Here is a 24,969-nt window from a genome sequence, read left to right on the forward strand (position 1 = left end):
GTTAATGGAAATGTGCAGCATCGTTTGCAAGAGAGAGAAGTTAGAAAAACATCACCTCACTCACACGTACTCAAAAAGACAAGTGGATCTGTAGAAAATGGTCACATATCAAAGAAAAATGTCCTGTTGACATTGATTAATGACAGAATGAAATTAGTTCTTATAAAAATGTTGAGGTGTTAGGGGGTAATTTCAGGGGAAATACACTTGCCATTTAAATTGATAGGTTTCAGTCATGTTGACAGTGTCTCTCTCAGCTCTCTTTAATGGATTTTTTTTTTAATAAGTGGTGAGTGCTGGATACAAGCCTCTGGCAAATACAGAAGTGCATTTAGATATTTATAGGCAAAATTAGGCAAATAAAACTAAAATTGCTGTTTAAAAAAATGCCTGGTGTATGACAATAATACAATGTGTTAATATGAAATGGAAATGTGTGTTATGGATACGTGTTGATGGTGGCATTTAACGTGGCATTAAGCGAGTCTTCAAATTACTTTATAATGGACTCCAGAGCAATTCAGCATTACCATAATGGTCAGTGCAGCTCGCTCTGTATTAGAGTCTGTTCAGTAGAGGAACGAGCATGAAATGTGTACTCAAAATATTTGTGCTTAAGTTTTCTATATGACAAAAGCCAGGATGTATCCATGCGTATATAGTTTACTCAAAATTCTGACCCCACCATCTGTATTTTGTAACAGAAATCAAGGCTCATCAGACCAAACGACATTTTTCCAGTCTGCTGTTGAATTATGTCGAGTCTATGTGGATTTTAGGCTCCGTTTCTTGTTCTTAGCTAACAGCAGTGGCGCCTGGTGTTATCTTCTGTAGCCCACGAGCTTCAGGGTTAAAGGTTCTGGTCCTTTAGAGAAGCTCTTCTGCATACCCGCGTTGTAACAAGTGATGTCCTTTCAGCTTGAAGCGGTCTTGCCCATCATTTTCGGCATTTTCTCTCAGAACGGCTGGAGCCTATCCCAGCCAAGAGGCTGATATCAAGTCGATGTATTAAGTATAGCCGAGTGGCAGGGTACACCCTAGACCCACACCCTAGGCCAGTCTGTCACAGGCCTAACACAGGGCACGCACATTTATACTTAGCGGCAATTTAAGATCACCAACTTTCATATTTGAAAATCTTAATAAAGCCTGGGGAGTTTTAAGAAAATTTATTTCCCATTAACAGTTAAAAATCAATACAGATGAAAAAGCCAAACAACCCTTAACTGGAGGAAGAAACTAACAATGTTTGTGGGAGTTCGTCCATACAAAAGCTTGTAAGGAATCTAGCAACTGAACACCAATTCCTGTCATGAATATAGAACCATTGTCTGAATTGGATATATAGTGACTACGTCAAATAAAACATATGATCTTTATTTTTAAATGCGGGCGGTGTTACAAACTTAGTGCCGAAATTCTGACAAGCAACTCTCCAATAAGATGGGAGGAGTCAGGAGGACCAGAAGAGAAGACTGTTTGTGTGCTGTTGGCATGGAGATCTGCATTTCCCAGAACAAAAGTGGTTCAAGTAGAGATCCCTGTGGTACATCAGTATTAACGTACACAATTCTTTGTGTTCTTTGTCTCAATTTTTGGTAACAATGTCACCATTCACAGTGCAGTGTGACGTTAGATCATTGAAGAACTCATTGGCTATACTGATCAGTGCAGTTTCAACAGTTCCTCTGGGGTTGTCTGAAGTATAGTCTAGATTTTGTAACAATTTAGGAATATTAATCTTGTGCAAACGCTTATGACAAAATTGCTGAAACAAATGTTTCCAACTGTTTTTAATTTTGGTCTATCCATTACTATTGGTATCCAAGTAAGAATTGTGCTTTTGCAGCCAAAAACACCAGACTGTAACATAATTAAAATGCCTCAAATTGTTTCATAATTTCAAGTTCTAATGGAGCTTCTGACTGATCTGCTGCACCAACATTTATCATTTATTCTAAAAAGTCCTGCAGCAAAATATGTTGACAAAAGCTTTGACAGTTGGAAGTATGCCACATTTAAATGCAAATCACACTATACTTAATGTGTAATCCATCTGTTCTTCATTATCTAATGAGTTACAAGCTTGAGGATCAACTGAGTGAAGCAGAGTGAACATCAAACAGTGAATCGTTCCTGAAGCCAAAGATTATCTGTCAGTACAAAATCCCAAAACTCCAAAAAATAATCTGATGTAGTCCCACTTTATCATTGCATGCACAGTAGAGGAAGGCTTGTGTTCACAATGCGAGAAACCAAATCGCCTGCCTGCCTTCCTCTGACTTTGAAATGGCTGAAGATGGAGCGTTTAAATAGCTGCTAGGTGGACTGCAGTTGAGAGTGAACGGCAGAGGAAAAAATGCCCACCTTTGCACATTCAGACACGTCATTGCTGAACTACAACATGTCGCATGCAGACCCCTGTCAGCTCGCCACCAGTAATAGCAACATTTCTAAAGAAATTATCATCCTTTGCTCCAATTATGTCAACCCCGAACAACATGTTACTTAACTCTCAAGTGGATCTCTGCAGAGAGTAGATGAGGTGGTAGGAAATGGAAAACTATCAGGCTGTCAGAATGGATTACACTGACAAAGCACCTGCCTCTTCTGTGGAGCTGGAAAACAGAACCTAAAGCCACAGTCAGCCGTTCCATCACGGATACTGATATTTGAGTATGTCATGAACTGAGAGTAATTATTGGAAAGGACAAAGCTCAGTAAATTCAAGAGGACATTACTATGTATAGGCACAGCTCTCTCCTTTCAGCTTAAAATCTATTATCAGCATTTTAGTACGGAAAAATATTTTATGTAGAGCAATGTAGGGCGCAAATCAGCAAATTATCCGGAAGGAGTCTTGAATGTCTAAACCATGTTTCTACTAAAACAATGAATTAAAGAGGAAGAAGAAGGGTGCTGCAGTGATTTCTGTGTGGAGTTTGCATGTTCTCCCTGTGTGTTTTCCTTTTTCCAACCAAGATGTATTTACAGTAGGTTTTACTGGTAATGATTTTTTTGGTAGCTCTCTGGGCTTATTCTGCAACATATCCCAGCTGCCATAGGATGAGAGGCGGGGTACACCCTGGAGAGCTCACCAGCCCATCGCAGCGCTAACACATAGACGCTAACACATAGACGCTAACACTTATGGGCAGTTTAGAACACTAACTGTGCATGAATGAGGATGAATGGCATTATTTGGTATGACCAGCTATATTCAGACTGTATTTTTCTGTGTTCATAAGTCCATCAATTTTGACGAGAGCTCCAAAATCACTGCCTGACATGTAGCTAAAAATGATGACAGAGTGTCCACTGTGTTTTACAGATGTTTGTAGACACCATCTGTTGTAACTCTCTGACAATTTGAATGAATAAATTTAAAACTCAGATTCACCAGTCCCTAAAAAAAATCAGCCTTTCCTCTGTATTCTTTCAGGCTTCTAAACCTTTTAAAGCCAAGCGTATCATATTTGATACGATGGGTTTTTGTGAGTTTTTCAGACTTAAAAACTACAATGAATGGCACAATACATTTTTAAGGAGCACAAAATATTACTACTCCTGCAGATCTACTGGACAAATTTCTTCAGGTTCTCAAGGACACACGCGATCCTTAGATATGCCAAGTTTTTGGCCAATAGCTTTTTGGGATTGACCTTCTTGATGCAGAAATAATAATTTATGCCTTTCAGACCATTATTTTTGGCATTTTTCATAGATTGAATTAAAGAAGTGGTAACAAACTGTGTTTTACTGACAGGTCGGTAATAACACAGCGCTTGAAGATAAAATTTAAAGGTGGTTCTTTGCCAAGTTCTCCATCATTCAGAGACAAACTACTGATTCGTCCCCTGAGTTGGGTGGCTTTTTTTCAGCTTGAATGATTAATAGTTCAGTGGTAAGTTGCTTAACAAACCACATTTCTCTGGAAATTGTAAGGTACAAGGACTGGACTATAAATGTGTGTAAAAGCAGTCAATGACCAAAGACAGTTCTTCAGAAATCCTGGAGAGCTCAAGATCATTTAATAAAACACTGGCGACCACCAGTGCTACACCTCAGTCTCTGAGTAGATGCACAAAGTCTCAATTTGATAATCCTACATCACCTCATTCAAGTTATCCTTCCAACTGACGAAGCTGGTTGTCCATGCTGGCCAGCTGAGGGGTTATATATATATATAAAGAAACGATGAGTGGGATTGCATAAAGCAAGTAAAATTAGTCGGTCTCAAAATAATCTAAGAGCTGATTTTACTCAGTCTGATGGACTGATGGAGAATTGGCTGAACCACCAACCATAAAACAGAGCAATCTTAGAAAATGTAGCTTAGGGCATTATTATGTGCATCAGTGACTCAGCACTGCTGCTCAATGCTGGAAGCAAGGCACTGAAAAAGAGTCTTGTAAATCAGTTTCAGCTGAAACCAAATTGTGTAGTTTTTTTTTTTTTAAATTAAAAGGTGAGTTTTTGTTGTTAACCCTCTCAGGCTCAAATTAAACTTTTTGTTGCTAATGCACAACCAAGCCCTGCAGTGGTACTTCTGAGTAAAAAAACCTCATAAAATATGTATGTGGGGTAATCAGGTTGTTAGTTTTTAACTGTTGCAAATCGGCAACACCTGCCTTGAGAGGATTAAAACAAATAATGGACTCGTACGTGACATCATTCCACAAGGAGAATGAGCTGGTGTTCATCATTGCCACGTATTATTGCAGTTCCTCTGTAAGGAATTTTTTTGGGTACCAACTTTCCCTCAACTTGGCTTCACGATTTGAACTTTTCCCACATTTCCAGGCTGAGTTTTGACAGTGAATTCAGCAGAATGCAGCCATTTAATGTAAAAGTAAAGAGCAATATGAACTCAAATAAAGGCAATGTCTTTCCTGACAAGAAAATAGGAGCAGCATGCTCCTCACCCCACCGTGCCCCTGGTGGCTGCACAGGATTCGGGTTTATTGGGTGTGCTGTCAGTGAAGAAATTGCAGTCTCTAACTTTCTCCCTGTGTGATTGTTGAGTGTTAATGAAAAATGTGAGTCTAGATAAAAGTCCTCTCTCACAACTGGGGAACTCAAAAACATTTCCTGTTAGTGCTTTGGAATGTTTATGTGACAAAACATCAATTTTGTTGGAAAATTTTGCCCTTTTGAAACAACATATGGTGACGGTGCTCACACCTTTTTCTTACTATCAAAATGTCTAAGACTGCTCTTTCGTTGATGGATGTCATCAAGCATCAAGGTTGTCATAATAAAGGAAAATAAAATACACACTCTTAGCTTGGCCATGACATTGGACAGAAACATGATGTGGAATGTAAAATCAACGTCACAGTGGTGGGTTAGACGGTTTTTGTGGCCATGCTACGAACACTTTTTTCCACAATAGCATTGCTCTGAAATTGATGCATCTTTTCTATAACTTCTGTAGGCCCCCTCGATTGCTTTTTTTCTGTAATTCATTTTGGAGGACAGGATTAGAAATTAGTATATGAGGGAGTCTGCTCAAGTCAAAGACATAGTTAGGCAAAGCTGAGTGTTTGGACACGTGCAGCAGAAGGCTAGTGGATATAATGGACAAACGATGCTGAATATGGAGCTGTGAGTCAGGAGGTTAAAAAGGAAGATGACTGAGTTCCTGGATGTAACGAAGGAGGACATGCAGATGGGGTGGTGTGACAAAAGAGGTTGCTAGGAAAGGTGAGACGGAGGCACCCTGAAAAAACGATGAAATCTATATGGGGATTTGTTAAATAAGTCTAGTATGCACTTTCAGCTCAGTTTTGTTGTCCACCACCTGTAAACAGAAATACCTGGACCTTTAGCAGCTTTAGTCAATGGTCTGTTTTGTAAAGTCTAAGCAGAACTGAGAGAGGCTAAAATGTCATGTAAACCACACGACAGGGTGCATTTGCTTTGTAGTGTAGTTCATCTGAGGCTGACATCATGCTTAAAGAACATTTCCTTTACAAACCATTTCATATGATGCTACTGAGTTAATTAATTTTTCCCCAAAAAAGAAAATCAAATGACATTGCATGCCATTAAGTTATGTGCTGCCCTACTTTTCCTTAAATCTCTATCTTGAGGCTTCCTATCATTATTCTGCGAACATGAAAGTGAAATCATGCCTTGTACTGCACTAAAAAATCTGAAACACAACACACAATTAGGCCTACTCAAAGAACAAAAACAGCCACTCACATAACAGTCCTCTGTGAGGCAAGAACAATCTCTACCCAAAAACACTCCAGAGGCCTGCTTTAGCCATTTTGTGTTTTTGCAGCTTTTAAAAATGTTATTTCTGTTCTCGGGAAACTGCTCGTGTTGCCAGACAGGTTTACAACTAAACATTTTCACGTAAAGACCCTTTATACAGAGCCAGCTGATCTGTTACAGATTTGTGCCAGAATTATTTTTGCATAGGCAGGTATATGTCAGGGTTTTCTGTGCAAATAGTAAGATTGTCCACAGACCGTCCAGAGACGTGTGCTTCTCCGGCACCTGCTAGAGTTTAAAATGGAAACACTTTAAATCTATGAAAGGTTAAAATGACCACCTGCTGTCCTTCATGCTTACTCTGAATAATGCATATGAAATGACAAGCCAGACTGTTTTAAAGCGACCCTTTCCATTATAAATGACTGTATTAATATGGAATTATCTGAGGATTTAGCTTAAAAACAAAATATTATCTTTAGGTAAATAGATTTGTTTAACCAGGAGAACTCTAAAACACTTTCTCTTTGATGCACTGATACACATGTTTTTGTTAGCCAGTGTTGTCAGTGAAGGTAATGAGCAAACTGCATCACGCTGTCCTCTGGTAAGACTGAAGTATCCATTCTGTTAAGTCAGCTGCTTCTACACTGAAACGTCTCCCAATCCAGCATCCCAGTAGTACACTGTAATCACAGCCATTACCAGTGAAGATCAAGAAAGCTCAATGAGCGAATAACAGCTTTGTAGGATGACAGAACTAAATGAATGACTGTCTTTTTGACCCTTCCTAACGTGTGATGGCAGATTGATTCATCTGCTTCATGAACTCAAACAGGCTCTGTTGCTACTGTGGGCAGAGTCACTCTAATTCTGCAGCTGTGAAATGAAAATTACACTTTGTTATTTTGCCACAGAGCATAAAAATATATACACGGGCACAATATGTAGGGGTTAAAAAAAATGACCAAAACTAACGTGATATAATTCCACAATATTTTAAACTGCTAATACAACATTTTCCCCTAAAAATATGAAAACAGTTTCAAGTGATTTTGCAGGTATTACTCTTAGGCAAAAACAATCTTGATCGGTGAAGCCAGTAAATTTTGTTTTGACATGAATGTTGGAAGCAACGGCGAGACTCCAGCTGAGGTAATTAATTCTCCTCCCTCTGCCAGGGGCCAATTCTCAGATCTGGGACCTGCAGTCTGGAAAAAATAAAAAAACACCATCCTAGCATATGTGTGCAGAGGATGTTATGGATTACTTCACATTTAATAACACATCAAAGTCAAAGGAGATTTGTATGAGCAACAGCTGCCATGCTAGTGGTCAGCCCTGCTGAGCTAGCTAGAGTGATTAGTGTCTTCATAGTCGCTGAATGAAGCAGAGTTTCCTCCTGTTGCTGTTGTTGAAACAAAGCTTCCTAAAAGCGGTTATTTTATAACTTTAAGTTTCAACCACAGGTTAAACTGGGATTTAAAAATCTAATACTCCAATATACCAGTATATTTTTTCTTTCTAAAGAACAACTCCAATAGAGTTGTTCATCAGACTAATAATGACTCCTAACAGTTATGAAGGGTAGTTATTTACTCATGTTTGCTCTGCCCAACTCGGCTCAGATTGAATGGATATGTTCAGTGTTGGGGAGTAACGGAATACATGTACCGCCGTTACGTATTTAAAATACAAAATATGAGTAACTGTATTCCGTTACAGTTACCGTTTAAAAAGGTGGTATTTATTGAAATAAATGGATTACACGGCGGTACTTCCCTGTTTCATATTGTGGCGGGTCAGGACTGTTTGGGTTTTGTTTGACAGCTACGTTCTGTTGTTCCAGGTGGCAGCGCTACGGTTGCCATGGTTACAGAGTGACGCTCTCTCTCTGCGTGTTTCCTGGGTGAGAGAGGCCTTTTTGTTGTTGTTGTGCTAAGCTAATAGGCAGAATGCTACAGGTATAGCTCTAAAGAATGTAGCATCATAGGCAGTGTAGTCCGTGCTGCAGGGAGAATGGACAGCGAGGGAGGGAGAAAAAGGAAAAGTACGAGCTGTCATCGAGCAAAAACGGGAGCTGGAAGCATGTAAATATAATAATAACCACTGCAGCCAAGAAGAGTGCCTGACGAGCCCAGTTGTAAGTAAGCTATTAAGACTCGACTGTACACCGTGTTCGTGTTTTCCTCTGAAACAATAAGTTCCGTTAGAGCAGCCTTTCAACGCCTCTCTCTGTCTGTCGCAAGCAAAGTTGACCCAGACAACAAAGTAAAGCTAGTTTTCGGCTACGAGCCGACACAGAACCCACCGTATTAGCCAGAGGTCCCTTTACTACGGTTTGGAGCCGCGGACCTTCAGTAACAGTAATAAATCACAGCAATAGTACATTCACGTAGTTGTAAACAGCATGATAATATAATAAGTAATCCAAAGTATTCAGAATACGTTACAAAACACATTTTGGGGCATGTATTCTGTAATCTGTAATGGAATACATTTTAAAAGTAACCTTCCCAACACTGGGTATGTTTGATTAATTTTCATTTATTAGTCATTATAAGTGTCAACTTAACTGGCCAATTGCTTATATCTGTTGATATCATCAGCCCAGCAGTATATCAGTCGGGCCCTCATTGAAGGAAGCTTCATGGTTTTAGGAAATCTCCTCCTGTGTGTGTTTTCTAATATCAGCGCCATTCTTCCCCTACTAGCTGTCCATTCTAGGCTCAACGGAGGTAGTTAATAGATCAAGTAACGGGTTGAGTACTCCAATAGTGAGACAAAAGGGAAAAAAAGTAAAAAATCATCTCTCCATCCACTGGTAACTTGCAATTTCCAGCTACTGTACTTCCATACTAATGCATTTTTTTCAGACTTTAATTCTATTTTATTTATATAACTCCAAATCACGACAGCAGTCACTTCAAGGCACTTTATATTGTCAGATAAAGACCAATAATGCAACGAAAACCCTAAAAATCCGATGAGCCCCTATGAGCGAGCACTTGGCGAATGTGGGAAGGAAAAACTCCCTTTTAACAGGAAACTTCCAGCACAACCAGGCTCAGGGCGGAGCCACAATCTAATGTAACTAGTTTGGGGTGAGGGGAAGGAAAAAGGACACTGTGGAAGAGAGCAAGGAATTAATAATAACGCAAACAAATACAATCGTTCTGGTGTGATTTGTCTGCACTTTGTTAGACATTTTGCAAACCATCACATTTACTTTAAATTTAATTTATCTTAGATTTTTAAATATCAATATTGTGCACACTCTTCCCAAGCACCTCTTCAAACAGCTGTTTTCTTCAAAATGCCATTTCCTCTAATATTCTGAGCCACAAATCTCCACTTCAGTAGCACTTACAAACTTTCCACTTGGATTCCTCTATGTAATCTAAAGCTTTACACCGAGGACTCGTTCATATATCATTCAGTGACTGATGGAATATTTTATTTCCAGAAACATGTCAGAAATTGACTTCTCTGTCTGTTGACTGAATCTTCCGATTCATGGAATAATAAAGAAGTCGTATCCAAAAGCTTCACTGTCAAAACCTGTAACTCTAACAAAATGAAACAAGAATTTAGAGCCTGGATTTACATCACAATATTCACAGGATGGCAGGAAAATGCACAAATATTGAGGTTTACATGTTTTATTTGCCCCTGCTTGGATACTTTACCAACATTTCTGAAAACTTCTATTGCAAAAAATATTTTTTAAGTAATTAGTCGCCAAGAATTCATCATGATATGGTTTAGTTGATGTCTTTTTACCTTCTTGACCAGCAAAAGCCCACAAAAAAAGAAAAAAGGATTAGTGGAGGTTTAAATTCTAAGACTTAAAAAGCATTTTCATTATACGCCTCCAAAGAGACATCAATGCAAACAAGGTCAGAAGTCTTTTATGAGGCTTCGAATTCATTAAAACTCCTGTTATTCCTGCGCTTTATGAATGAATTTTAAAAAATGATTGAGTATCGAACACTTGCAAAGCTGAGATAACCTATAGCTGCTCACTGTTACTGCTACTAACAACCTACACCTTTCTCATTGTTGTTATGTGCATGCACTTGGGTGATCTCACATAAATCCCAGCATCCCACGGCCAGACCTTTGTAACTGGTCTAAATCAGCCACGGCGTGTGGGCGTACTGGGGTTTTGTTATTGCACGTGGGATTAACCTTTTTCAGAAAACAAGCTCAGGTGTAATTTCTATCAAGGTTCCATTACTGTCGCATATTGAGAAACAGTTTCTCCATCAAATGAAAATGTTACATCCACAAGATGTTCATTTTTCTAATTGGAATAACAAGATGCCCTAGCAGGGCCTCCTCCTGAAGGTGCCTGTGTGGGCGTGTCCCACCACCTCTTCTGCCTGAGGTGCCACCTTTCCCTTTTGTGCAGCTGACTCTCGTCAGTAATCAAGGAGATTTAAGCCCAGGGAAAGGTGAGCTCTGGGCCAGAGTGCCAGCTAGTGAGCTGTGTGTTTGTGTGGTTGCAGCTAGTGAGCTGCTCTCTTTTTTACTTACTTTTTACTTTATTGACCACCGCTTGAGTTGTGTTTGTTTTCCTTAAATGGTGATAGCGGCTTGTCCATCTCTTTTAGTTGAGCTACTTTAATAAAACTATTTAATTTAACCCTTCTGCCTCCTTGACTCCTTTTCCTGACCCGGACACTTTTTGTTACTTCCCCCTTCATCGCCTGGACCCTTTTAGGGGAACGTAACACACACATTTATCTGTTGTCCATCGCTGCGTGTGATCCCGGCAACGTCTCGATGAGATGAAAAGAGTCTGATAGTCTAACAATGCAGATTTTCCCTAATGTATGCAAACAGAAGGAAGCAGGGAGGAGATGTCAATATTAGCAGTGCTAATAGTCTCAACTGCTACTAATGCTAATGGCCATAATGCCTCAGCAGTATAGAAAATTACAAGCTACACTCACTGGCCACTTTATCAGTTACACTGGTAATATCAGGTCGGACTCCTTTTTAACTTCAGAAAAGCTTTAATTCTTCATGCCGCTTTTCTGTAACACCCCAAAGGCGCTCTATTGGAGATCTGATGACTATGGAGGCTATTTGAGTGCATTTGATAACTCACTGATATATTTAAGAAACTAGTTTCAGATGATGTGAACTTTATGACATGGTGCGTTATCCAGCTGGGATCACCCATCAGAAGACGGGTACACTGTGAGGACAGTTAGCAGCATGGTCAACAACATTACTTCAGTGGGCTGTGGCGTTTAAATGATATCCAGATAGTACCAAAGTGCCGCAGGAAATATCCCCCCACACCATTACACCAATACCAGCCTGATAATGCATGATGGGTCCATCCTTTCATGTTGCTTACTCCAAAATCTGACCCTGCCATCTGAATGTCGCGGCAAAAATTGAGACTCATCAGACCAGGCAGCATTTTTCCAGTCTTCTATTGCCCAATTTTGCTGAGCCCGTGTGAAATGGAGCCTCAGTTTCCTGCTCTCAGCTGGCATGTGTGGCAGCTTGTCTGACAACAGTAACCGTCCCATGTTTAACCCTTTAAGACCTACCACAGAACCAAGTCCACCAGAGCTTATATTATATTTTTACATGCTGTGGAGCCATTTTTGGGAGCATTTCAAGTTGATATACATCAATACAACCATTATAGCCCAAATTTTAATAATATGTCTGCATTAAGTGCATAGTAATTACATAAATTGCAAAAAAGTGCAATAAACTACAAAAAAATGTAAAATTGTTTGGTTTTTTTTAACATATATTTCTAGTTAGAGAAATTTAAGAGGCTTATCCCTCAAAACTGTGAATACGAAAAAGTTGCACAAAATAGTTTCCCACCACAGGAAATTTATTTTGAGTGTCTTCATAGTTTCATTTTTGAAATACACCAATTTTTATACACTGCAGGAAAAACAAAAATAAATATTATAATGCAAATTTGCAAAAAAAAAAAAAAAACAGCATATGCATCAAAATAAACTATTTCCAGCAGTGCAATATGAGTCCTAAGCATCCCAGAAACGACACAGAATATGCAAAACAAAATTATTGCGCAAGCTTATGTGGTTGCAGTGCTACCGGGATTTAAAAATAGTTACGCAAAACGGAGCATGCCCGTTCCGACCGGTTTTAAAGGGTTAAAGTAAGCCAAAGTTGAAGGGGTTGAAGAAGCACAGATCCAAAAGCACTCTCATCTTTCAAGTGTTAGTCACCGCTCTACTCTCAGATAATTCATTTTCTTTAGTGTTTTAAACCTGTAGCTTTACTTGAAAGAATCAGTTACCTGTAAGAAGCTGGTAAGACCCTGGCACTAAGCAGGAAAGAGATCAAACCCAAACCAATCACGTTTTCATGTGCAACATCAAAAAGGTGTTTCTTACCGTGTTGTTTCCGTTTCCATTTAAATGCACACCACTGTCGAACAGCGGGGAGGATACTCGACTGTGATCTGGCCCCGGAGACCCTGAAACAAACAGCAGAATGATTCATGTTTACAAAAATCTTTTGAAGAATCACCGTTAAAGATTTAATCCAACTTCTCACCTTTTCTATCAATATTTGAATTCATCTGGAAACAAAGGCGCGTCGTGAGTTGCACATAAACCTCAAACAACATGTCAAGACTCGTAGTCTTAAATTATAAGGGTTATTATTGACTTTATTCTGCTGCCCTGCCTTTTGTCATGCAGCCATAGATCACAGGCAGAATCCAAAAGAGAAATGCTGCTCGTTGATATGATATTAGCTTGGCGTTGGAGGAACTGCCTTCTGATTCGGTCACACTCGGTAAAGTGTGGCAAGCGGCTCCTGGCCTTTCCTGCCCGTCATTTGTGCCATGGTACAACAAAGACCGGCTTAGAGAGAATACAACTTGAACCTTTTCACTCTCAGACAACAAAAACCACAATTCACAGGGCCAAACAGCCTACAGCTAAAAACCTGAGCATCTCTGCACTGCAGCCTTCCCATGAATGTTAACACACCCGCGCGATACGAAGGCTGGATTTCTCAAAGCGCTCACACTTTGATTTCCGGAGAATGTGGCGATTTATCGAGCTATAAATATTCATGCGTGCCTGTTAGTATTAATTATTTTTCTACATCTGTGTGCTCTTCGTAATTAGATAAATTGTACAAAGTGATTGTTGTGTTTACTGTGGGGACTGAAATCATTTGTATTGCATAGGGTTCATTCATTCATTTTGCTTACAGCTAATTCATAGCAGAACAATTATTAGCGGCTCAGCAGTGTGAGTGTTCGCTGCAAACACACAACTGTCAACATCTAAAGGCCCAGATGTAATGCAGGAAGTTACAGACTGTGACGTTGATGCATTAGCTGTGTTTACTACAGTAAAAGATACGTTTAAAGAACTTTATTTGTAAGAGTTAGCAGTTTCTTATCCTTCCTTTAAAACAGACCAAGAGCTTGGGTAGGTTTAGCCTAATTTAGGATTAACAGATAAATCACAAAAATCAGAACGTCAAAGGATAAAGTAGGTCAGGGGTGTCCAGTCCTCGAGAGCTACTGTCCTGCAGCTTTTACATGTATCCCTACACCAACACAGCTGAATCATATGGTTGGATTACCTCTTCAGCATGTCATCAAGTTTGGCAAAGGCCTGATAACAAGCCATTCATCTGTGTGGCGGAGGTGTGATCCCTGGCGTAGCTGCAGGGGAGGGGCGGTGAGCTCAGGGGGCTGGACCGGGACGAGCTGTCACGGCACATTGTTATTATAAATAAAACGTTTTCGTGAGCAAAAACGGCGTGTGTGTGTGTCGCCTACATCACAAGTGGTGCCGAATGTTCCTGGAGCTTCATCAGATGTTCCCGCTGGGCCACGGCCTGGTCCCGGCACATCGTCGCCAACTCCGCCAGCATCTGTGCCAACAACTGCACGGGCTGAGCGGGCGACGCATCGTGGGGGTCAGACATCCCACACTGGGTTTCGGCACCACTTGTAAATGACCACGGCAGACCCGGGTGCAAGTTCATGCTTTGCAGCATACTTTATCGACTCACACTGTTGCTGTTCACAATGCTCACAGAGCTGCAGCTCTCCCGCTGCCCGCTCAACATTATCGCAACAACCACAAACACAGCACCCATTACAATATTTAAGTTGGTGGGGCGTGATTGCAGATGCCGTGCAGGTGTGTCCGCCTTCCCTGCACGGCACCGCAGGCCACGCCCCGCCACAATCTGATTCAGGTGTGTTGGAACAAGGATGCATCTAAAAGCTGCAGGACAGTAGCTCTCGAGGACTGGAGTTGGGCACACCTGTGGTAGGTCATCCGGCTCATGATCTATCACAGTTTAGGTCAGGGGTCTCGAACTCCAGACCTCGAGGGCCGTTGTCCTGCAGGTTTTAGATCTCACCCTGATTCAACACACCTGAACCAAGTGATTAGTTCATTACCAGGCCTCTGGAGAACTTCAAGACATGTTGAGGAGCTAATTTAGCCATTTAGCCATTGTTGGATCAAGGACACATCTAAAACCTGCACTCAAAAAAATGTGTTGTTGGATGAACACAATTTAATCATGGCACCCAATTTGCACACGATTTAACCAAGTACAATAAACCATTTTCAATCATGTCAAACCAACACATTTAGCATTTGGCGGTTTAATGTAATCAGATTACGTTGGATCAACATAGTATACTTACATTGATTTGAAGTGATTTATTTAAGTATGTAGAGTGAAATTTGTTTTAATTCATTCTACACACGTTAAAAAGTTTAGGAAAACACAATTAAATCTTGTTGTTTCAACAACTACTTTGTTAATCAAGGCAACTACTGCAAGTCTTGCTTAATAAACCAATATGGGGGTTGATGATTTCACTCATTTCAATCAAATTATTTCAATTAGATTTGTTTACATTTGTTACACATTTAGAAACCCACTACTTTACAAAAAAAAGTCACAATCAGATAATGATAACATTAACTTTATTAACTGGATTTAGTGGACAATATAAAAGCTTACCATTTTTGTACACCTGCAAGCATTATGCCACTTCAAAAGGTATAACGTTAGAATACTTATTTACATAGGTAATATGTTGGAACCAAAGCTTCCACAACTAAAAACAGATGCAAAATTTGCTAAATATTTCAACTGTATTTTAAAAAATTAAACTAAAAGATAAAAATACATCTCCCACTTGGCAAGTTAAAACATGTGACAAAAAAGAATTACTATTGTGTGAATTTGGAAAAAAAAAAAAAAAAATTAGAAATAATTTGGGGGCAATACAACAACAACAACAAAAAATCCATAGGTAAAAAAAAATAATAATAATAAAAAAAATATAGGGATTAAAAAAAATTTAGGAAGTAAAACGAAAATAGAAACAGAAGGCTTAACATCAAATTAAATGACAGATGACATTTTTTTTTCAAATGCAATTAATTATTTGAAATGAAAATCTATATTTGTTTGGTGTATCTCATTGTAATAATTATTAGTTTGACCAATTTTTATATTTCTGTATTTATTTTTTAATTTTTGTTGCAGTCCTCCACAGCTACCAATATAGTTTTGCTGTGTTTATTAAAACATGCTAGCAAGCAAAATGGACACAATAATACAGTGAACTTAACAGGTGGCAGTGGTCTTAAACTTTACAGGCCCTTGACACAACATAGTAACAGTGCAGCTAAAAACAACAATGAACATTTCTTTGGGAAAACCCCTCAATGCAGTTTCTGTAAAATGGTAACTTTGTTCTACAAAGGAGAAGAAAAAAAAAAAGAGGGGGGCGCTAAAGCACTCCAATGGAGTGCTTTAGTGCCCCCCTCTTTTTTTTTTTCTTCATTCAACACATGACAGCATTATGGTATGTGTGAATTAGTACCTATACTACAAAGTCAAAATTAAATGAAAAATAATTAACAGAACAGTACTTCTGTCAGTACTTCTGATCCATTTTGAGCCATCTATATAAGGACAAACAAAAATCATCTGCAGTGCTGTATAAAAGGTGAATTGCCCAACAGAGAGAATCCAAAAACTTTAAAATATTTTTTAAATAATAGAAAAAATATAAACAACTCAAATATTAACATTATATATTGGAAATCACCATTGCACCAATGAACCATTCAAGACCTATCAATCATTTTCAAGTGCTCTCACCCCATAAGCTTGTTTTTCAGAAACTGTGCCTTTGAAGAGAGCTTTTGTCCATCAAGATTTAAAAGTATCTTCTGGAGGACTTCAAAGGTGCATTTAAGTTCTGGTGGGTAGCTCAGGTTCAAACAGTATACGAGTCCAAACAACAGAGCCCATGCTTGTGCAATGTTACCCAAATCAGTGTTAGCCTCCACACCCTCAATCAGGACACCAACGTCCTCTGGGTCATCTTCAGGTTCAGCACCCTCCTTCTGGATGACGTACACCCCCATCACAGTTTGCTCCATGCAGCTTTTTGCCTCGCTGTCCGTATCCTACATGAACAAATATAAGACAACAAAGTAAAATTTAAGAGATTGTTTAAACAACTGTTTCTATGCTGTTCATAAAATCCAAGTAGTCAAAGTAATAAACAGAAAATTACACCACTAAAGTAGTTGTTAGTAATTACTCCAATACATAAATTATAAAATACACCTCTCATGTCAAAAGAGGTGGCATAATTGACCTCTCACCAGCCCCTCCCCCAAAAGGGCCATTGTCCAATTACACATTATAGCAACCATTACTGTGTCTGACAAACATTAACCTCAAGCAAGATGGAGAAGCAGTGTGCCCACCGATACCCCGAGAGATTGTGTCTGGAGGAGTTGTGTTCTTTCCATTCACAAAGTCAAAAACAACGTGAATGGATTAAACAGTGTGGATGGCCCCACTCCCAGGTAAATGTACCAAACATTATGAAGCATGTCTGCTCGCACATTTGGGTACCCATTGGTGCGCAGAGGAAACCATTTGTTTGTCGGACATAGCAAGAGTAACTTAGGGGGACAGGACTCGAGAAAAGGCTAACTCAGCTGCTAAAATAAAACAGGTATAGAAGTGTTAGTACTAAACAGCTCAAAATTCATAGACATTTCTATTTACAAATACTGATGACCATAGCAATGAAAAAACAACAGGACTTGTTTTAATCCAAGTGCAGATTCAAAAGCAATATTGTCTTGATGCATGTTAAATGCATTGTATGTTTGTGTATCAAGTTTAACTACGGTATGCATAAATTTCTTTCCTTCCAATACCAAATTCCATAAATTCTTTATTGCAACGCTTAATACTGTTTGGTATTCAAGACATCCTTTCCCCAATACCAGGTGTCTTGTTGCTAATCTCAAAATTTTAATTTTAACGATTTGCATTTGAGGCAACGTCACAATTTGTATGGTAAATAAAATGGTAAATGGCCTGCATTTATATAGCGCCTTACTAGTCCCTAAGGACCCCAAAGCGCTTTACATATCCAGTCATCCACCCATTCACACACACATTCACACACTGGTGATGGCAAGCTACATTGTAGCCACAGCCGCCCTGGGGCGCACTGACAGAGGCGAGGCTACCGGACACTGGCGCCACCGGGCCCTCTGAACACCACCAGTAGGCAACGGGTGAAGTGTCTTGCCCAAGGACACAACGGCCGAGACTGTCCAAGCCGGGGCTCGAACCGGCAACCTTCCGATTACAAGGCGAACTCCCAACTCTCCATTTGTTAAGCCGAAACAAAATTGACAACTTCATCTCCAAATAAAAGTTATTTTTGCTGCCTATGACAAAATCTACTCAATCCTAATACAAACCTTGGAGATGGCAAGCATGAGACCTCTTATTTTCTTTCCAGGTGTCCCTCCTTTGCTCAGAAAGATTTCCATTAAGCGTGGCGCGTATTGGTCAAGCTCGGCAAAGAAAGTAGATAGCAGAGGCTTTCTGGTGATTCGCAGAAACTCCTTGTCAATCTGCAATAGAAAATAAATACATTGATTAAAAACTCAACTGTATATTTCACTAACTTCACATCTAAGCTGACTAAAGCTGCTTTTAGAAGACCATGCAGACATCAGTGCTGTCTGTGTAGAACATGAATCAGTCTGTGTCAGATCCTGAATTTAAAATTTCCACTGAAGTCACAGGTAAGAGGCAAATGGAACCAAGATCTAGGCCATTTGCTTTTTGAAGTTTGCAAAGACTGCTAAATTGTGCCAGTGGTAGTTCACTCTTTGCAACATAGTACGCTTTTTCAGGTTTATTTTTAGTATGTTATTTGCAATTGGTGTTTGTTCTGGGAAAGATATTGCAGACTGAGCAATAATGCATTTCTAATGGGGGCCTTTCTTAAATGTACTGGTCCCAGTAACAAAGGCGCTTGTCGACTCAGAAATCGAGGGAAAACCAACAACACAACCGGCAGAACATTATGTTATTTACACGGGTGCACATACGTGGTCCGCATGTGCGCATTCGCTGTCAAAATAAAAGACGCGCACCAGATAAGAAGTTGCAACGCGCATTTGCGTCCATATAAAAGGCACTGTTTTTGTCCGCTAGAGTGGGATTTTCACGGCACATTCTGCACCACATCTCTGTGCGTTCATCATTTGTTTGAAGCCAGCTCACCTCCTGCAACCACTTTTCCGAGAATACGCGCTTCTTTTGTGGTTTGGACTCCTGACATTTCTTTGGAGGTGGAGGAACAACAAAGTAATTGCTTAAAGGAGCTTCTTCGACATCTTTAAGAGTTCTAAACAAATGTCTGTCCTCCTCCAGAAAATCTTATGTACGCAAACACGCGTTGCAACTTCTTATCTTGTGCGCGTTTTTTATTTTGACAGTGAATGCGCACCTGCGGACCACTTATGTGCACCCCTGGTTATATAGCTCGTCATATTGCAGCCACAGAAATTCTTTTGTCCATGAAACCATTAAGCTGCACTTTCTTTTTGCCTTATAGTCTGATTTGTAATAATTTTTCCGTTTTGTGGTAAGATTTTCTTTGGCTGTCACTTCTGCACCCTGACCTGTCTTATTTGGCTCAGCAGAACTAAAATATATATCCTGCTGCTTTTACACACACACTCACATAACGCTCAGCGATTCTCTGCGCGATCAACCTCTCACATGTTTAAGCTTGCTGCGGGAGATTTCACTTGTCATGTTTGCATAGTAAGCTAACAATTGATAAGACGATGTCAGAGGAATTGGTGCGCAAATTATCATCACTCACCAATCAGTGCTGTCGCTCTCTATACACAGTTCGCGCGATTGCAAAGTGAAAGCAAAAAACAAGCGCAAATTCAAACGCGATTTCAATATGTCACATATTGACAGTGGCTCACCAATGCCAATGACATAATTACCCAGCTACATTTCCGAAAGAATGCAAAAGCATTGACATATATTTTTCCTTCCTATGACAGCCCGACGGGCAGGGCAGAGATAGATTTTGGTGGCCCAACTGGAAAAATCGCTAGCCCCGGGATGTCGGGCTAGCGATTTTGCGAGCCCTGTACAGTGTTTCAATTTTTTTTACCTACTACTCTCCCTGATGGAACAACGCTTGCACTGCCACATACAAGTCACTGAAAGAAAAAAAGAGAAGCAGTTTTAAGGATGGTTTTATTGACCACCTTTTTTTTTACTTTGATTAAATCATAAAACTATCATAAAAATATATGATGGTAAAAACTTACCATGTATTAAAGAGGAGGCACAAACAATCAGAAAAGGGGTCAACTTTCTTTGTGGTGTTACTATGGTAAAGAAAACAGACAAAAAAATTTATAAAAACTCCACAGTGGATTTTTTTTTACTTTGTTGCAAACGTATATAAAAATACAAATACATATAAATACCTCTTGCAATATAAAATTCACAGATAAATATCCAATCTGTTGCCAAATGTAATAGCAGTGTTTCACACTATGCAATAAAGATGCTGGTAGTTGCGGTAAAGGTCCAACAGGCAATTTTCATAACTATCCGCCATTGCCTTTTCCTCTGACCTCGTGTTTATGGTCTTTTCCCCATGCACTAGCGTTTAAGTCAATTCAAAGGATGCAGTCCCTGAATTTGGACACAGCTAATATTTAGCAACTCGCGCATGCTAGTTTAACTTGCATTACTGCAAGAGGCCGAATGCTTAAAAAAAAGGAGAGAGAATGAAAGAAGAAATGCAAATGATAATAAAAAAAAAAGTGAAGAAAGACCATGTCTTGCAATAACCGTCATTTAAAACCAAAGTGAATGCTAACAGAGCTAGGTAAAAGTTCAATGAGACAACCATACAACTTTAGCTAACTTCATTTACTTTGAAATTGAATTTCAAACGTGTTAAATATTGAATTAAACACATTAATAACCGCTAAAAACACTATAAGACTAACTGCAAAAACGGGTAACAAAAAAAAGAATGAAATGGAAATGCTAATAATAATATAAATATAGCCGGAGCGGATTAGAAATCAGGTATTAGACGGTACCGATTGGCACCGTCTAATACCCGATTTTCACTGTATTTGCTCCACTCCCGCTGTCTAATGACAAATTACACATTTGGAATTAAAAACATTGGTAAACAATTAACGGACGGAACAACTTTGTTTGACTAAGATATTTTCAGTTATTTATTACTTACCTGTATTGTGGAAGATTCCGCAGAGGGAAACGGCAGTTCACTGAACACATAACTTTCTCCGCGTTCCCGCCTCTTCACTTCTGGGAAGTTTGAGCATGCGCACTAGGCATCGGTTTTAGAGTTGTTGATTTAAAATAATTACATTTAATTGAACTGAAGAATGCAAATCTAGTTCATTAAACTTTTTGTTATTTTATGTTAAACCAACAACTGATAATGATTTAAAAACCTAAACTCAATATGTTCATGTTAAATAGACAAATGTATATTGAATAAATCAAACAACTGCCTTAGTTGACTTTTTTGAGTGTGCAGGACAGCGGCCCTCGAGGCCTGGAGTTCGAGACTCCTTGTTTAAATTTTATTGACCATAAAACAACAAATGTGACCTCAACCTTGAGCACAGATTGGATGAGTAGAGATTTCTGTGAACTGTAAACTAGATGATCTGCATCTCAAAACCACCGACGACCATCTGATTTGTATTCGTTTTTTTTTTTAATTATCTGCATTTGTAAACACACCTGAACCCCCCAACAATAAGTCAGCAGAGCTGATTGAAACAGCTAGCCTGAATTCGCCTAAAGATCAGAAAATCCAACTACCGGCAACAACGGTATAAAGTGCTTTAACACGTAATATATACAGCGAACAGAAACAGCTGTTTGTCTGGCGTATAAAGCCTGCAGAGTGGCATCAATCTTTTTATCCAATTCTGGGGAAGAAAGAGAATTAGCATATGCCCTAAAATATCACTACCTTTTTTTTTTTTTTTTTTTTTAAAGAAAGTGAGAGTAAAAACATGAGCAGCAGCATTTGAATTTTAAATGTGATGGCAGTTGGTGGGTTGTTTACTTGTTGTGAAAACTGAAGTGAAACTGTCAATGGGACAGGCGATTTTAAAAATCCTTTCTCTACAAAACATCAGACAAAGTGCTCATCAAATGTCTCTTGAACCCAAACGAAGGTCACGGGATCTTTGTTTCCCCCCTTCAGTACAAAACTCGGTTATTTAGATTTTTAGCACAGAAAAGCAACAAAAAAACAAACCAATTATATCTGAACTTTCCAATTATCACAGTTTAGGGATTTTTGCAAAGCAAAAAAACTATCAGAGAAACTGGCAATCAAATTTGAGTTGGTGTACTAATCAATTAAAGCTGAGGTCAAGAAAAAATGCTTTTTGTGTCAGACTCCTGCCATCCCTGCTGGCTCTGTTTTCAGCGCTATAAAATCCAACCACCAACAGCCCTTCTGTTTTTGTTTGTTTGTTTATTGCCTTTTCTGAATTTCAGCAATGACATCACCACAGCCCTACCTTTAAATTACATCAAACCACAGCTACACGGTCCTGATATATAACAGACAATCTTACTTTTGTAGTGTTGAGCTCTGACGCTTGCACATATTTCTCCTGTTTTATACAGTGAATCTGTTAGTAAGCAAACAAATTCTAAAATAACCAAACTTTTGCAGGCCTGTATTTTTTCTTCGCTCTGTTGTCCAGCACTTCATTAGCCATCTACATGGGCACAACATAGGAGAAGGCCTCAAAAGTGAAAAAAATCTATTTATAATTACTATATTGTTACTTTATTTTCTTATGACACACTAAAACACAAAAGTAAACTTCTGTGTTTTTTGACTGGTATCAGAAATGGAAGCAAACGGGAGGCAGTTAAGATGAAATGATTTACTGTAATTTGGTGGGAAACTAAAATGCTGCCAGTCATATTAATAACATGAAAACATTTAAAATGACATTTATGCAATGCCCTGTTTTTTTTTTGGGGGGGGGGGGTTTATTAAATGAAACGTTAGAACTCAAACATGTTTTCAGACATTTCTCACCCGCCTTCACTCTCATGTTAAGTATATGGTAAAGTATTGCAAAGTGTTCCAATAAATTGCCAAATTTACACTTTACTTTGAGGTTTGGTTTGTGTTGCTTTCTTCAGTGCCATCATTTTCTCACCGCTCTCACCTACATCCTTCGCTCCACACCTTTTTATCGGCTCCACCTGGATGATTTTAGTGTCTCCGTTTTCATCTTTTCAAGCTGCTGATGGTAAGTGCAGCTCTGGGTGTTTCTGACATTACTGCTCGCCTCGGGCCACCGAGCATGACAATTTATTACTCTGAAATGAACGCTCGTCTATCGAACAGGTTTCAAGCACCGAGTTGAGCAAAAAGACAATTTTCCATAAAAGCGGTTCGCTTCTCATTTGCTAAGAATGCTCAGTGAAATAAAGCTTATAGGCGGTTTAAACGGCGTCGATCAGCGTGCGCTTACCTAGAGGCAGTTTTAGAAATGATGGAACTTCTCGCAGGTAGCGAACAGTGATGGTGACCTCATCTCCCGCAGTACGCAAGAGGTGAACCTGGCGGGAGCGAGAGAGATTGATACAGATAGCGAGGGAGAGAGATTGCGAGCGATACAGCGAGATAAAACTTAATCTCATATAAATGAAACAAGCCACATTCATGTCAAGCTGTATGCTGCCTGAGCAAATGAAATGTAGCGGGAGATGAGTGAGGAATATTAAATCAGAAGTTAAAGCCTGGCTGAAGTGGTTCCACTTGAATCATCAAAAGGCAGATTTCGAAGGCCGGCTTTTCGCTCGTGCTAGGCGGTGGCAAAGTGACAGCTGACACGACAAAGTAATTGCGCTCTGAATGTAAGTGACATATGTCCTCAGAGATGCAGTCACAGCAAACGTATGTTTAATGCGATGAAATCTGTTTCTTCCATGCAGCTGATGAAATAAATGAAAAATTTGAGCGAATGAGACGCATGAACGAAAAGCGCAAGGTCACTTCTGCATGCCCTCGATGCATATCTGCCATCCTCTCCTGCATTATATGCTAGCCCTTTTACTTGAGGCCAAGCATCTGTCAGCGCCGACAGTGTGACAGGCTGCTATTAAATGTGCTGGATTTTGTTCTGAACAGAAACTGCTCATTATATGTTTTGACGCTCTGGAGGTGAATGTAGTGAACAGCTGTATGAGGCTGCACGAGGAAAAAGAGATGACAGACAGGAAGAGCGTGCGTGGGTGAGATGGAGGGATGGTCGCAAACAGCAGAGGGGATATTTAACAAAAGGAAGATGCTGTTTGAGAGGGAAATTGATCAAAATGAAAAGAAAGAAATTGTGAATGTAGAAGTAAGGGGGGGGGAGAGAACACCGCATACTGGCACCCTCACTTCCTGTGCAGGCTTTGATAATAATCGACTCTTTTTCAGGCTTTTCAATTTGTCACAGTGTAAACGAAAAGAAAAACAGCCTCCTGCCAAGATGACAGCTCAGATTGTTGAGGCGCACCTCCCTGTTGATAAACAGCGGGATTTGGTGTTACACCTGGAGGACGGATGGAAGAGTAATGGGCAGATGGAACAGGGTATTGGCTTTTTGCAAGAGTCAAATACAAAAATACTCACAACTTCCTCGTGAGTACAGTGCTCTACATTAATGCCATTGACCTAAAGAAACAAACAGAGATGAAACAAACATTTAGTTTAACATAAGACAATTTAGGACTAACAGGGTCAGAGGTGTCACAGGCCTCCATCTCTAGAATATGACTCGCAGGGTGATGGGCTGTTTAGTCACCTCAGTGTAGCTCTGGACAGGCCTACCAGGTCCAGAATAACAGCTCCTGCACTAAAGTGATTAATATTTATGTATGAAGATGTCTGATGTATGAAGAACATTTTCATAATCCAAACTAATTATGTGTTTTGGGATTTTCTTGAGTTATGACCAAAATATGTTTTGCAAGGCTACGGTGACTTTCAGCTCTCTAAGTCCCAGTTCAGGCCAAGTTAACAGAACATAAATTCACCAGCCACTTTGTTAGGTACACCATGTTAGAACCCAATTTTGCCTTCACAGCTACCTCAGTTCTTCATTGCATATGTTCAGCCACGTGCTGCAAGCATTCCTCAGCGATGTTAGTTCATATAGATACGACAGCATCACACAGCTCCGTATTCATGATGCGAGTCTCCCATACCAGCACATCCACAGATGCTCTATTAGATCGAGATATGGTGACTGGAGTCCATTTGAGTACATTCACTGAGATCAGCCTGAATCGTTCATGCAA

At 39.6% G+C, this 24,969-nt stretch overlaps 1 protein-coding gene across 1 annotated transcript in view; it reads right to left on the minus strand.

Moving 5' to 3' along the window:
• Positions 1-24,969, minus strand: part of sntg2 (syntrophin, gamma 2) — a 110,777-nt gene that overhangs the window by 50,575 nt on the left and 35,233 nt on the right. The window contains exons 6-8 of the mRNA XM_087832908.1: positions 24,302-24,343; positions 23,154-23,241; positions 12,627-12,709 (exon numbers count right to left, since the gene is read on the minus strand). Of these exons, the coding sequence (XP_087689034.1) occupies positions 12,627-12,709; positions 23,154-23,241; positions 24,302-24,343 (213 nt within the window). The remainder of the gene's footprint in view (positions 1-12,626; positions 12,710-23,153; positions 23,242-24,301; positions 24,344-24,969) is intronic.

The sequence above is a fragment of the Neolamprologus brichardi genome, chromosome 19 (assembly GCF_056152115.1).
Source record: "Neolamprologus brichardi isolate AB-2024 chromosome 19, ASM5615211v1, whole genome shotgun sequence".
NCBI classification, from domain to species: Eukaryota; Metazoa; Chordata; class Actinopteri; order Cichliformes; family Cichlidae; genus Neolamprologus; species Neolamprologus brichardi.